Below are 15,075 nucleotides of genomic sequence, written 5' to 3' on the forward strand. Positions count from 1 at the left end.
ATCAGCAGATTTAAATTTTAAGGTAGTGAGAAGAGTATTAATTATTTAAAATTATTTAATGAAATTCATTTAAAATTATTTATGGGGGGTTTTTTGTTGGGTTTGTTTTGGGTTTTTTAAAAGGCAATTTTAGTTGTTTATCATGGACGATTCTCCTTGAGATGTATGGCAGTTTTTACTGATGCTCTCCTCCCTTTCTCTGGTTCATGTTGCAGATTTGCAAGTGTGGTTTAATCCTGGTAGGCTGCTAAGCCCCACACAGCCGCTCGCTCACTCCCCTGCAGTGAGACGGGGAGAGATGACTCTATCCCAGCCAAAACCAGTACAACAAGTTGAACTGTACTCTTAAATACAACCAGGCACAAGTTTCCATCCCTATTTGATCTCTCTAATGCTACTCATAAAATCATGGGTAGAAACCTGCCAGATTTTTCTCATTCGTAGTCCCTAGCTGAGGTTGTGCCAAGACAGTGAGTAGTGCTTGAGCTCCCAAGAAAGGCTGCTTTGGGACCTGGAAGCACTGCTCTGGGCAGCCTTAGCATCGTACATGAGGGAGCTTACTTGCTCTGTGAACTCAGCGGTGAAATTGGACTACCATTAATGTCCCTCAGCAGATGTTCCTAAAAAAAGGAGTTTGTGCCTGATTTTATCACGGAACTTGAAAGAATAAATATTTATTGAAAACAGAAATCCTGCAGCTTTTCAACTTTACTGTTAAAAATACTGGTTGTTGCTAACTGCTTACTTTATTATTTCTCATTTGTCTAGCAGATATGTAACCTGTACTGCCTGAAGTTGAATAATCCTAACATTTTTCACTAAAATCCTGAATGAGTGAGTTATAAGGATATGAAATTTTAAGAGTTAATGCCCAGCCCTTGATACTTCACAAGTGCTATCTCCTCCAAGTCTATTAATGTTAGCAAGATTTCTGATGCACAAACACGTTTAGCTTTACTAATAGCACTTGTCACCGGCAAATCTGAAAGTTAATGGACAATGCCGTTATTTTTCCACCATGAGTTTTTAAAACATAAGGAAACTCAGGCACAAAGACCCTAACTGGCCTGCCTAACTGGCCCTAATTGGCCACCTAACTGGTGGTCACCCAGCTGGCTGTAGGAGAACCAGACCTACAACTGAGTCTCTGAGCCCACCACATCAAGCCTCTTCACTTGAGGTACCCTATCTCAGTTCATTCTTCTCATTGGTCAGAAGGTACAGCTGCCAATTTGCTAAATTGGCCAAAAAAAAGCCCATTTCTGTCCCATCTAGTCAAGTTTCTCCAGAGGTATTTATTTGTTTGTTTGCTTGTTTGTTTGTTTGTTTAAATATTATAGCATCTATTTCCATGTCAGAAGATACCATTAAGAACTTACAAACATATCTATTTATACTGTAATCTAAGGTCAGTGTTCTACCCTAGTACTTCTGCAATACCCAATTACTGCTGTATAGTGATAAAAATGTCCATGAAAATGTGAGAACAGATCAAAAAAAACCCCAAACCCCAAACCCCAGCCTCCTTTTTTTTTTTTGTTTTTTTAAGGAAAAAAAATTCGCTAACTCTACATCACTACCATATATTGGCATGACTTTGCTCTTTCACCTGTGCCTATGTGTATGTTAGCATAAAAACAAAAATTCGCTTTCTTATGAAACAAACTTTCTTCCTGAAAAATGCTGGCTAAAATTGCTTCAATTTCAAATTAAGTATTATAACGAATTAAAAATTTTGAATTGAAAGAAACTATTTATTTTGCAAAAAAAATAAAAATATTTACTTCATTTTTTCCAGCTAAAACAATGCCAACAATTGTAAATTGTTTTTTCAAATAACTTCAGTTATTGGGAATCTGCCTATCTGAAAACTCAGTACATGACTGAAAAATTTAGCTCAACTTGAATTAGAACATAAACCTGTTGGTTCCAAGAAAATATAATGATTTTTCCTCACCTACTGATGCTATGAAGAATATAATTTCCCAAAACTTTTCTTGGAAGGAGAATTATACATACACAGTTGAAAAATAGATGCATACAGAAGATGACAACTGCATAGCACTGGCCAGCAGTTTCTATTCAGTTCCCTTAGTTTTCAGGTTACATGACACTCACAAATGAGGTAATAGTGAGTAAATTCTACTTTATATTTGAATAATCACATAGTTTCAGAACTGTAAAATTACCCCCAGGGTACAGAGGATGATTATCTATCTGACAGTCATTCCTATTAGAACACACAAAGTAAAGATCTCACTCTATACTCTATGACAGTGATATTTTAAGGTCTTCAGTCATTCTCATTAAGAAGACTTGACTTTTTAAACCATGATGTTTGCTTACTGTGAGTCACAAAACCTTTCTGTTGTTGTTTGTATTTGATCTGAAGTAGCATTGTCATCCAATGAATAACCATGGCCTTTGCTTATTCCTAGCATGCTTTCAGTGTTTAAATTATCACAATAATTCCATTATTTTCTGAATTGGACTCTAGTCCCCTAGTGCTGACATTGCTGCAGACCAGCCAGGGCTTCATCAGGCAAGGGTAGACCCCCAGGGAAGTGCAGATCTGTATCAGAAGAGCCTCTTCAAGAAGCCCCAATGGAGGCAGCAGGTTAGAGGTCCTCAGTTAAGAGTAACTTTTCTTTAGGATTAGTATTCTTTCTCTGTTGTGCTTTCTAAATAAACTAATTCTGTCATACCCTCCTTCTCCTAAGCACCAGGATGCGTGTCTCCAAGTAGTATGTCCAGAGAGCAAGTGATGCCAGCTACTGAGTCTTCTTCTCTATGTTCTTACATTGGCAACCATGTGATGTTCTTGGAGGTGCCTTTTGCACATTTTTAGAAGCTGATAGTGATTGTGATCTTTTGTTTCTCTACTCCATACCTCTGTGAGTCACTCAAAAGTGTTGCTGGTTTACTCTCTGACTTTTGTTCTTTGTCTCCGGGTCTTATGGCCTCAGTCTTGTTCTTTATCTTCCTGCCATTGTCTCTTTATGGTTTCAGGTTGCACTTTGGCATAGTCAGTCATGTGCTATAGTGTGGCTCTGCATTGTCTTTTTGAGGCTGCTTTCCTGTTCCTGAGCTAAATGTCTTGAGAAGCCATACGTAAATATGTTTGGATCTTGATGACCTGCTAACATATGTGCCATGAATCTCCTTTTTCTTCATCCACCATTCCTTCTGGGAGTCCTACATGCATAAATTCCCATTCATATTTCATTCATATTAGTCTTAAGGTTTCTATTATGTAGCTCCACTTGACAGAGATGAGACCCTAATCTTCATGAGTTTCTCTCCCTTGACTCAGTTTTTCTTGCTGCTTGAGCGGCAACTAGAATACCACAGTGCTGTGTATTTGCTGTTTCTTTGATGTAGCAACAGTGACTGGTCTGAACTTAATCTGTCCTGTGTTCTTTCACTAATGGGGGATATTTTGAAGAAAGAGAAGTGATGGAGAAGAGATAGGAGGCAGAACAGAATGTCATGTATAAATCCTCCATTGGTACATAGAGACACCAACACTGCTGGCCTGGAGAGTCTGGGTCTTTCTTGGATCCATTCTATTGAGCTTGATCTTGGCAGAGATTCACCTTGTTAAAGGGAAGATCAGGCCGTGGGTATCGTAGCAGCAGCCCGTGGGCCTCCTCCTGCATGAGATATGGGTAATTTCACTCCTCCTCTGTTGAAGACAGAGCATTAAAGCTTTTTAAATTTTATTTTATTTTTATTTGAAAGTACAAAAGAAGTTTTAACGTAAATAACTTATGTCAGTTTTCCTTTAATCTACATTAAGAGTTGTTCTTAGAGTCTAATTGTTTTGACAACAGAACAGTGTTTTATATAGACTTTGTTCGACAAGTTTGCTGCAGTAATTTATACTCTTAAGGAGATTAGAAACTAAGTGATAAAGAGAGAGTGACTCTTCAGGCACACATTGTAACTTCCACAAGAACTGTATGCTTACATCTCATGGCATGTCCCTCTGCCCCTCCAAAAGAAAATTTCAAACCCAAATATCACTGTAGCAAATTCCATTGTCAGTTGTAACTGATAGACGCTGGGCTAAGATAACTCCATTTGTGTAAATGAGAATAATTTTTTCCTCAAAAATGGATATTGAAAGAAAAAAAGCCCACTGAATTCTGTATACACCAATATTGATAAATATAGAATGCAGGCAGGGATCTATTAGTCTAAATTCATGCCTGACATTAAACTCCCATGAAAATAATGGGGTTTATGTATTTACTACTCATGAAGAAGACAGCAAAGAGAAATTCCTGCACCCTCATTGTTTACTGATCTTTAGGTGAATCATTAGGTGATTTTGAATTAAAAAGACTTTTTCATTCTACCATATATATATATTATTGCAAGTTTTTGAAAAAATCTGAAGTTGTAGTAAACTGTTTTTAAAAGTGGATTTTATTTTTTTTTTTTTTTTTTTTTTGTGAACACAACCTGATAATGAAATGTTTAAGACTTTCAGTTAAATCAGAGCTCTCTACAGGAAGCTCATCTCTCTGGCAAAATCATTCCAATCTTTCATATGACATTACTGAAAGCAAAGTAAATACACTATGCTCTATAGATTCAGTGAACAGTATGTTTTGAAAAATATTTATTTTTCTGAAACACTGAATAATTGCAATGCACCACAGTATTTTGTTCAGCATTGTATAAATGATCATCTGTCTGTAACTCTAATGCAATATAATGTTTGAGGATAGAGTAGTGGTGAAAGCACTCCAAATTTATCATTTCTATATCACAGTTGTTGTCATAAATAGTAACTCTAATCTTCACTAACTTGCCGAGACCTTCAGTTCAGGTCGTACAAACGCATCCAGATCGTCACTTGTTACCCTAGCATAGTTCAAACCGAAGGGTGATCTGCAGAATCGTGTGCCAATATATATAGATATCTGAAGGCAGACTAAATTAGAGAGGTGGGATGATAACTGCAGCTGTACCACTCAGCGGTGTGGTGTGCAGCTGCCTGTAAATGCCAAGTGCACCCCAAATACAAGGTTGATTTGCCCTGGCTGTACTTTTATAAATGCCATTTCACAGTAGCAGCACAGCAGTCACGAGGCATAGGCAGGTCCATTATATCCTTTCTGTTTGATGAACAACATATCCATTTTTAAGAATTGTGAGTCTTGTCTATATAATAATTATTGTAATAACGGGAAATATTCAGCCTGGGTGTGAATGATGAATGGGAGAGGAAGTTAAGGTGTCTACAAAAAATAATGAGTTTTGGTGTGATTCATGCCCAGCAGTACAGGGAAATACATTAACACATTGACTTTCATCAACCTATTTTAAACCATCAGAAAGGTTTAGAAATAAAAGAAAAATAACTGGAGAACACAGACCATAAAGTAATTTAGTGTTGAATGTCAGACTGCAAGTTGATATTGTTTCTCCTTGTTCTGAGTGCACATTTAACTTTTATAGCACTTTCTGGGATTTCAAAGTGATGTTTCTGAATTTTAATTCTTCTATGAAATAGAAAGACACTAACATTCACATTGTACTGATTGAAGCTGCTAGTCTAGAGAGTCCAATTTGCTTTTTCTCTGTGAGCATCAGACCAATAAAAAATGCAATTCAAACTGACATGTTTATTATGCATAAGAATAAACAAGGCAAACTATGAAGAAGCAGAGAATAAAACCCAGCAATCTGTGTGTATAACTATGGTGTAACCAAAACCAGGGGCTCTATTCTAATATTGTAATGCCTAGATCTTTTTAAATTCCAGTAGGAAACCATTTCTGAGAGTCTAAAAACTGGGAAAAAACCAGGTTTTATATATGTGTAGTCTGACTTTTAGAAGTAATTACAAAGTCTTAGTGACACAGCAAACAAGTTTTACCTCTTCTCAGGCACTTTGGGTGTGCTGAAGTACAACAGTGTATGCAAAATGGCTAAGATTGTCTTTATAATAGTGTACACTGTGTTACAGATGGGAATAAAATTCAGGAGATGTTCAGTGGCTCAGTTTAGTATTTCTGTAATTGAAGCAACTATGTTGGGACTCATATTCAGAGAAATAAAATCCTTTGATGATTTTCAGATTCCTTTCAATTTCAACTTCAATCATGCAGCCAGCTCATGTCCTAGAGATGAATCTGAAGAGGACAAAAAATGTGGAAATTAATGGAAGATGGGTGGAAACTGAGATATTTAGTGTATCTTCCAGTTGGCAGTTAGAAACTCTAATACCAAGCCCTGTTCTGTCTTCATATTTTATAATTTGTTTTGTGCTTTTTTATCAATAGGAATGCTATATATACAACCACATTCAGTTAAACAGTACAGTTTTATCACCCAGGTGGTGGACAGAAGGATGTATTTATTGAAAGCAGCCACCCAAGCAGAGTAGGAGCTCTTCAAATATATTTTTATATTTGGAGATATATATATCTCCTTGCAATATCCTCATGAAGCAAATAAATATTTCTGCCCTTGATCACTGTTAAGGAATTGGACATAAAAAAAGAAGTTATACAAGAATATCTGGGGTGGATGTGGGAACAGATGCTATAGCCTTTCCAAATCCAGGCCATGTCCAACCCCCAAAGCCATCATCAACACTTCAGTTACTTTGTTCTGTTTCCCCTTCTTTTTCATAGCATACAGTCAGCTTCTCTCTCAAGGCTGCAGGACAAAGGAACAAGCCCCTCTCCAACTAGCTCTGTATGAAGTTATGGGGTCTAAATAACTGATAAATGCATGGTTCCATGGAGTAAATGACAATAACAATGTTCAAGATCTTAATGCAAAGCCAAGGACTCACCAGTTACAGAGAATGAAGCTAGAAGTAGCTCTTCTGGATCTAAGATGAGAGATTCTGAAGCACCACCATAGGGTATTTGCAACTTTGCTATATTGTTTCTGTGGATAAATAAAACATTTAAGTTTTCAAGTCTAACAGTTTCCCTGGTGTGAAATTCACTTCAGAGAACAGGTATTCTGCAACAGGTGTCTGGTATTCTGCAGCATGTGTTTCTACTGAAAACTCTGAATATGAAAACATAATATTGTAAGTAGTCCAAGGTTGTGGCTCTGAATCACTCCTATTACTGGCATTTGAGGGAAGCTGTCATTTCTATAAAATTTCTAAACTCTGTGTCACTCCTGGTGTACACAAATACAGAGCAAAGTTTGGCTATTGTACAGCCAGTATCTAATAATTTGATTTTTTAAAAGAGCATTTGCATCAGTGTTTTGCATTAGTCCAAGTCAGGAGTAAAAGGAGAATTCATGAAGTAGTGTAAGTAGAAAGAGAGCCAGTGTCTGGGTCCATAGCAAGGAGCGTTGACAGCCACAGTCCTTGAACAACATCTCCAAAGGAAGAGTCCTTAAACCATTGGCCATGAACATGGATTGTATATGCACTGAAGAGATCCACTCCTGAAATGCTTGTATGTTAACACATTAGACATAGCCACGATATCATCTAATCTTCACCGTTAACCATTAAAAGCAACAATTTCAGTGTCAAGGGTTCTGTATCGCCATAGCATAGCAAATTCAGTGGTAAGAAATACTTTGAAAATTAAGGGTGTTTTGTTATTTATTGGATCAAGACCAGATTTGGTAGTATTTTTTGATCACTCTCTGTAAGTCTGTCTTAGATATCTTTATCGTAACTCCTAAAAGAGGCAATAATACAATGATTCATTTTATCAGCTCTCAGAGGTTTCTTAGTTTAGTTTTAAATAGGATGACAGTTAATTAGTTTAATTAATCATTACTTAATGAGGGCAGAGTCTACCTAAAGGAACTACATCAAAGTACCTGTGTCAAAAAGTAGGAGAACAAAGAACTATTGTTTTTGTGTAAGTTGCACCTAAATACTGCAATCCGTGATACAGGATGCAATTATGTCTCACTTTTAAAACTGAATGTAAACCAAGATTTTAAAAGAAGCTATGAGATTTAGATACACAGAAATTTCAACAACATCCATGAAACTAATTTCTGATCATTTGAAACTGCAGACTTTTTCATTGTTGCTAAGCATTTCTCCTCTTCATGACAGAACAGATAAATAGTTTGAGTACATACCCTCTCAAGTACAGGAGTTTAAAGAGATAAGGAACAATTATTCATTATTCCTCAATTAGACCAAATCAGTTAATTCATGGAATGGCACTCTGAACTATTCATGGACATCACAGGGCAGATCTAATATCTGTAGCTATTTCTGCTTTCTTTGATACATAGAGCTACAGCATAGATGGATAAAACATTAGTATAGTCTATAAAGAAAAATGTAACTATTTTACACAGAATCACAAAATAGTGGAGGCTGGAAAGCACCTGTGGAGAGCACCTGGTTCAAGCTCCCTGTTCAAAGCAAGGTCAGTGAGAGCAGGTTGCCCAGGGCTGTCCTGTTGGGTTTTGAACATCTCCAAGGATAGAGACTCCACAACCTCTCTGGACAATGTACAATTTTGCAAGACTTGTAAACACATGGAAAAATTTAAGATTAAAAAGTGCCTTATTTTATGCAGGCAGTTGAACATTAGGAGTGAGCTGCATTTTGCACTTCTTGATTAAGCAGCTGTAAAACATTGCACAAGACTGAACAGGGAGCAGTACCAACATAGTCATTGCTATTATGCAAGCATTTTTTTCTGACAGCTGATACACGTATGATGTTTATAAATCTAAATAGTCAGCTATTAGAGGGCTTAGTTGGTTAGCATGAGCAATAAAAAATATCTCCCAGTTCAAACCATGTGGCCAGTCCAAGCAAATTTCAGTAGACCAGCTCCTGATATTTGGATACAGTTTTACTCAGGCTCCTGAGAAATTGTATATAGTCTTGTAAGCTCAAGTCTGGCCCTAGGTTTGAGTCCAAACTCAACTTTTTTCCACATTATTAAAACTTTCTACCCAAGAATTCTCTTCCCCAAAATTTCACAGATCTTCCAGGATCAATAAAGCACGCTGAATGCTCCCCAGGGACCCCAGGTAATTATTTAAAGTACTTTCATGCCTGGGCTGATAGAAGCTACCTCTCGATAGTCGCTGACTCCTTACTGTTACAAGCAGATTTCACGTTTCACCAGTACTTAGCTTCCATTTCATAAGCTGTCAAATGACTAGTCAAAATGTCAGAAAAAGAAAATAATTTCTGCAGAGTTTTCAAGTGTTACTGTTATCTGTTAACAGTTAATTGGCCTTTTCATGCCTAAACAAAAATAATAAAAGTTAACACTTTACTAGTTGCTAAAAAGAGCCTGGCAATCTTGAACAGCATTAAGCTGTATGTATTAAGTATGCAATACAACAAAATTCCACCCTCTCCTTCCTGTGAGGGTTTTGGTGAAACGTGAGCCCTTCCTCACTTCTGCAACGTGAGCACTGACCCTCCCTCCAGGAACAAGCACTTAGTTTAAGCACTGAGAGCAGCAACTATAACAAATACAGGAGCCTTTGAGATATTTATTTGGTACTTAGAAAGAAGAACACAATGGTTATACTGTGTCAGAGCAAAGGTACATTAAGATTTTAATATCTCCAACTGTGTCCAATAACAGATGCAAATGCAAGAATATATGAACACAATTGGCTTCTTTCTCTCTTTCAATACAGTAGGACTGTAACTTTTTTTTTTTAAAGGGAAAAGATGGTATTAGTGTAGCTAAATGTGGATATCTCCATGGCAGTTATGAATGTATGAGTTTCCCTCTCTGCAATAATCATTTTGTAATCAGTGGGAAATGACAAAGAACTTCTGATTCCAGGTTCTAAATGTCACCATGAAGTATCATAGAATCATAGAATCACAGAATTGTTTGGGTTGGAAGGGACCTCAAAGACCATCTAGTTCCAACTTCCCTGCCATGGACAGGGACACCCTCCACTAGACCAGGTTGCCCAAAGCCCCATCCAACCTGGCCTTGAACACTTCCAGGGATGGGGCATCCACAGCTTCTCTGGACAACCTGTTCCAGTGCCTCACCACCCTCATCATAAAAAATTTCTTCCTTATATCTAATCTAAATCTACCCTCCTCCAATTTAAAGCCATTACCCCTCGTCCTATCACTCCATGCCCTTGTAAACAGTCCCTCACCATCTTTCCTGTAGACCCCTTCAGGTACTGGAAGGCTGCTCTGAGGTCTTCCCGGAGCCTTCTCTTCTCCAGGCTAAACAACCCCAACTCTCTCAGCCTGTCTTCACAGGAGAGGTGCTCCAGCCCTCTGATCATCTTTGCGGCCTCCTCTGGACTCTCTCCAACAGCTCCATGTTCTTCCTATGTTGAGGACCCCAGAGCTGAACACACTGGTGAGGTCTTATGAGAGCGGAGTAGAGGGGCAGAATCATCTCCTTTCACCTGCTGGTCATGCTTCTTGTGATGTAGCCCAGGATATGGTTGGCTTTCTGCACTGCAAATGCACATTGTTGGGTCATGTCAAGCTTCTCATCCACCAGCAGCCCCAAGTCCTTCTCCTCAGGGCTGCTCTCAATCTTCTCTGCCCAGCCTGTATTTGTGGTTGGGATTGCAAAGTAGATGCCCAAAAGACAGAAAATCATGTGTGTAGGCACACTTAGTGGAGCAGGGACGGGGTCTTGATGTATAAAGCTGGTCTGCTGACTGTTGGAGTTGATATTACTAAAAATAAGTCATTGCTCACCATAAATGTGGGAGGTAGCCATATAAGATAAAATATAAAAAGATGCTAGAAGAAGTTATGGATTCAATTATCAGGGCAATTACTAGTTCTTCCTCAGTCAGCAGAATTCTTATGGAGCAATGTAAGTTTTCTCATCTTCCTGTTTGTGGGTTTTTGGGGTTTTTTTTGTCTACTAAACTGGTGGTTTGAAGCATACAAAGTTTTGGAAATCTGATTAACATGTCCTAAAAACCACAGACTAGTTACAGGATGTGATAGTTTTCAAGGCAAAAAACTTTATTATCACCAGTCTCCTGTGACTTCTTGGTACCATTTTTTCTCTTTTTATTGATTAGACTCACATTCCTCCTAAAGGTTTTCTTTGTAGCAGTGTTTTTTTTCCACCAAAAGGTATTTAGCAGTTACTCCTTAAGAAAAGAGAAATCATCTTCTTGCCTAAATTTTTTTTTCCTTAGACCCCAGGGCTATCAGTCAGATCAATTAAGTCATGTTTAAATTGCTTTGATTTTAAACATTCATGAATCCACAAGGCAGCCAATAAAAAGAATATACCCATATACTGACAGCTTAAATGGATCTCTGTGTGAGCCAAGGCTGCTGAGATTCAATTTCCTTTCGGTTTGCTGCTTTGTTCACGTGTGCTTGGCCTTACTGACCAAGTGAGTGACTGCAGTGCCATTGCACTCAGTAGTGAATCTCTCACCAGTGGAAATTAGACTTGATTTCCAAATTCTAGTGCTGCAGTGGTACTCAGCTAGGCTCTTCCTGCTGGTCTTTTAAATTAAAGCAAGTCATTGATGATAGCCTTACAGCTCCCCTGGTAAATTTTCTTCTGAAGCCATTGCAAGCAGGATGTGATAAAACCAGGAAGGTAGCTGGATGCATTTTGTCAACATAGTGGTTTTTTGGGTTTGTTTGTTTGTTTTTTTACAAAAGGTTGTTAATCACATTCTGAAATATCTAAAACTTTCCAGTTTTATTCTTGTTCTTTGCCAATACATAGAAGTGGTGGCTTGGCTTGGCTTACTCAAGAGGTTCATCCTGTCATACTCAACATCCTATGCCACGATAGATTATGAAGGCACACATTGATAGGAAAAAAAAATAACTTCAGTTCCTTCCTTTCTAGAAGCCTTCTAAAGACAGAGTGCATGCTGTTATATTTGTGTGGCAGAAAATCAGGGGGAGCTGCATTTATTCATAATTACTACTGCTTTATTCCAGAGGAACTGAGCTTTAAACCAGATCTGCTCTAACAAGCAAAAGCAAGATCATGCTTTTGAATAATGGCTGGTAAATGAAAGGGGCTAAATTTTAGGAAAAGACAAATCTATTTTGGCAGTAAGCAGCTGGCTTTACTGCCTTCTGAGCATCACTTGTTAGTCATTCTGCACAGCCTGTATTTCTCTAAATTGCTGCAAACAAAATGATACATTCTTACTGAGAAAAGTTATAAGCAGATCTGATACTTCAAATCCTAATTCAAGGAATCCTATGAAATTTTTTTTATTATAAAGTTATAGTCTTTGTTTCTCATATTCTTTTGTTGTCAAATAATTTCATCTGCTTTATTCCATGAACAATTCTCATAGTTTTTTTAGCAGCTTGTTTTCCTATGAGTTTATCTCCACATTTCACTTCATTATTTTTCCCATTTGTTATATGCAACAGCACAGGATTTTGAAATAAAAATATGACCCAGGTGAAGACTTGGTTTTATCCGTGTAAGTGGTAGCAAGCTAAGTGTTTGTGGTTTTCCTTGCTGTGTGGATGATGTGGTTTTCAGATGTTTTGTCATACATTGCTTTCAGTGGACTATTACGAATTCAGTATCTTGTCCCATTAAGCAATTTTTTCCTCTAGAGCCTGAAGCTTGGATTTTGACATTTGTACATTAGTGAGAAGTTAATCTCTTTGACGTCATCCTTATGACTACTTCAGAATATGAATGCAGCTCTCAGAACCTGAGTTGCAACTCCCAAATATGAATCTACAGTTTGCTTTTTGTAAGCATTTTACTGTAACCAAAAGATTTCTCATCTTATCAGGATACATTTCCCATGATTTATAGAGGGATTGACTCTGTAAAAACTGAGTATAAAATTTCCTTATAGCAATACCTTGCTCCATACCAAGTCTCCTGGCTCAGTCCTGAGACACTTGGAAGACATAACAGATTAGATCAGTATACAGTATTCTTCAGCCTGTTTATCATAGCTCTGTTCCTATCTTCCACAATGAATTATGTTCCTCTGCTCTGTCACTTTTTTATTAGAAAAGATATGGAAGAAAAATTTAAACCTGAATATTTCCAGGCTGATGTTTGAAATGTGGAAGTACAATTTTCATTTAAAGTCAGTTTGCCCAACTGCCTTCATCTTGTTGTATTTTCTTAAGTGAAAAAGTAGAGAAAAAGTATTTGAATTACCAAATCACATTTACAAATTTAGTCCCATTTTGAGGCTCAAGTTCTTAACAGCAATGTGCCACTGTAGGCAACAGTTATCTTCCAAGACCATGGCTGGCCAGGAAATGTCTGATAAGTAAAATATTTTGGTTTCTTGCTATGTTGGTAGGTGTGCATGTTTTTGATATTGCAAAAGTTTTTCACTGTCGTTAAAACCAGACTGTAGAGAGTGCATGTATAGTTTGAATCAGATAGAAATTAATCCCCTGCCTTGTTTCAACAGGTAAGTTATAGCTGATGGGACAGTAGCATTCAACAGTCTAATTTGCGTGAATTGAAAGAGCTTTGCTAATGTTGTGCCATTTAAACAACATTCACATCAAATCTTCTTGTCAAAGCAGTCTGTCTGATGCCTTTGTCGAAATCTGAGCGCTTGACCTCATGCTCTTTTGCCTTCTTAGGAATGCAGGTGCTGGAATGGAATGGCATCCCCTTGACTGGGAAAACTTATGAAGAAGTCCAGAGCATTATTATTCAACAGAGTGGGGAAGCAGAAATATGTGTAAGACTGTGAGTTTTTCCCCATCTTTCTGTTTCCATTTTTTTTGGCTTTTCATGGCTTTTTTTTTTTTTTTAAATTTACAGTTGTTAAGGTGGAACCTTTGTTAGCACGAAGCGTCAATGTAATAATTAGCAAGAGTTGACTGTGAGTGTGGGAGGTCTGTTCTTTTTTTTTTCTTTTAAAGTCATAAGGAAAGATAAGCTGAGGCAGATGTTAGGGGTTATGCTTTTATAAATAATGATATCTCCATTGTCAGGCCACAATGTCCTCTCATTGATACACATACAATTCACTGAATTTACTGGGGTTAGAAAAAGATGGTAGTTTAGCACTAACTTGACTTTTACTGAAATCTGTATCCTTTAGATGAAAGTCATTTAAGCATCATAAGAAACATATAAACTTGCATTCACTCATTAAAGATTTCACCTTAAAAGAACCTTTTCTTCTCAGCTCTTTAGCAGCATTGCAAATACGTATCAGCTAAGAAGGGGCCATGCTTGGGAGCTGCTTTCTGTCATGAACCACTATTCATTTATCTACTTAATACAATAATGAGGGTATGAGGAAAGAGTTTCTTTTGTCTCAGGCTTCTCATTGCTTTCTTTAGGGACCTGAACATGCTCTCGGACTCTGAGAATCCCCAGCACCTGGAGCTGCACGAGCCAGTAAAGGCAGGTAAGTGATAAGTTGTTGCTTTGATATTGGAGGACCAGGTAGCAGCTGAAAACTGGATTTGAAATAAGCTAGGGTATTAGCATTGCAAGCTCAGGTGTTACATCCCAAATCTTGCCATGGGCAGAAAGGGGACCACACCTTATATACAAAGACAAGCTTTTATTGTTGGTGGTTATTATTATTAGCCCAGTTCAATCCATGCTGACACAGTCTACATATCTAATTAATACAAGGGAACTCTCAGTAACAGTACAGCAGCTAACATTTGTTATCCAGGGAAAATCTCCTGCTAGCTACCCCTCCATCTATACATGCCACAGAAAACTGTGGATAATGTGCCCCTTCAGCAGCTTCTCCGGGCCCTGCGGGCAGTGCTCTCACTCAGGGGCCATTGCAGCAAGTTGACAGCGTCCCGAGGAATTTGCTGGGAGGAGTGTGATGTTTGTGGTGAGAGCTTTTGACTCCTCCTTGCTGGGAGGTGGAAGATGTTGATGATTCCTTCCTCTTCGCTTCAGGATCTGCTTGGGGCCTTTTTTTATGTTTTCTAGTATGCCTTGCTGTTTCCTCACTAGTCAGCAGCTCCTCGTTACTTATGACTTGACTGGATATTGTACTCTTCGCATGTGATATACTCTTGTTCTGTGTTCCTTCTGTTGCCCCTAAAATTGATTTTGCCCAGTTCCCAAGTTTGCATTAGTGTCAGTAACTGACCGGCAAGTTGCTGGTATCCCTGGGGCCTCAGCTATCATCATCCTGTGC

At 38.0% G+C, this 15,075-nt stretch overlaps 1 protein-coding gene across 9 annotated transcripts in view; it reads left to right on the plus strand.

Annotated features, from left to right (window-relative positions):
* Positions 1 to 15,075, plus strand: part of PCLO (piccolo presynaptic cytomatrix protein) — a 382,165-nt gene that overhangs the window by 278,222 nt on the left and 88,868 nt on the right. For 8 of the 9 annotated variants that reach the window (XM_054844924.1, XM_054844942.1, XM_054844959.1 and 5 more), the window contains 2 exons: positions 13,538 to 13,646; positions 14,249 to 14,316. In XM_054844924.1, the coding sequence (XP_054700899.1) occupies positions 13,538 to 13,646; positions 14,249 to 14,316 (177 nt within the window). The remainder of the gene's footprint in view (positions 1 to 13,537; positions 13,647 to 14,248; positions 14,317 to 15,075) is intronic. The other variant, XM_054844976.1, reaches the window with a different exon arrangement.

This window comes from Grus americana, chromosome 1, assembly GCF_028858705.1.
Source record: "Grus americana isolate bGruAme1 chromosome 1, bGruAme1.mat, whole genome shotgun sequence".
Classification (NCBI taxonomy): Eukaryota; Metazoa; Chordata; class Aves; order Gruiformes; family Gruidae; genus Grus; species Grus americana.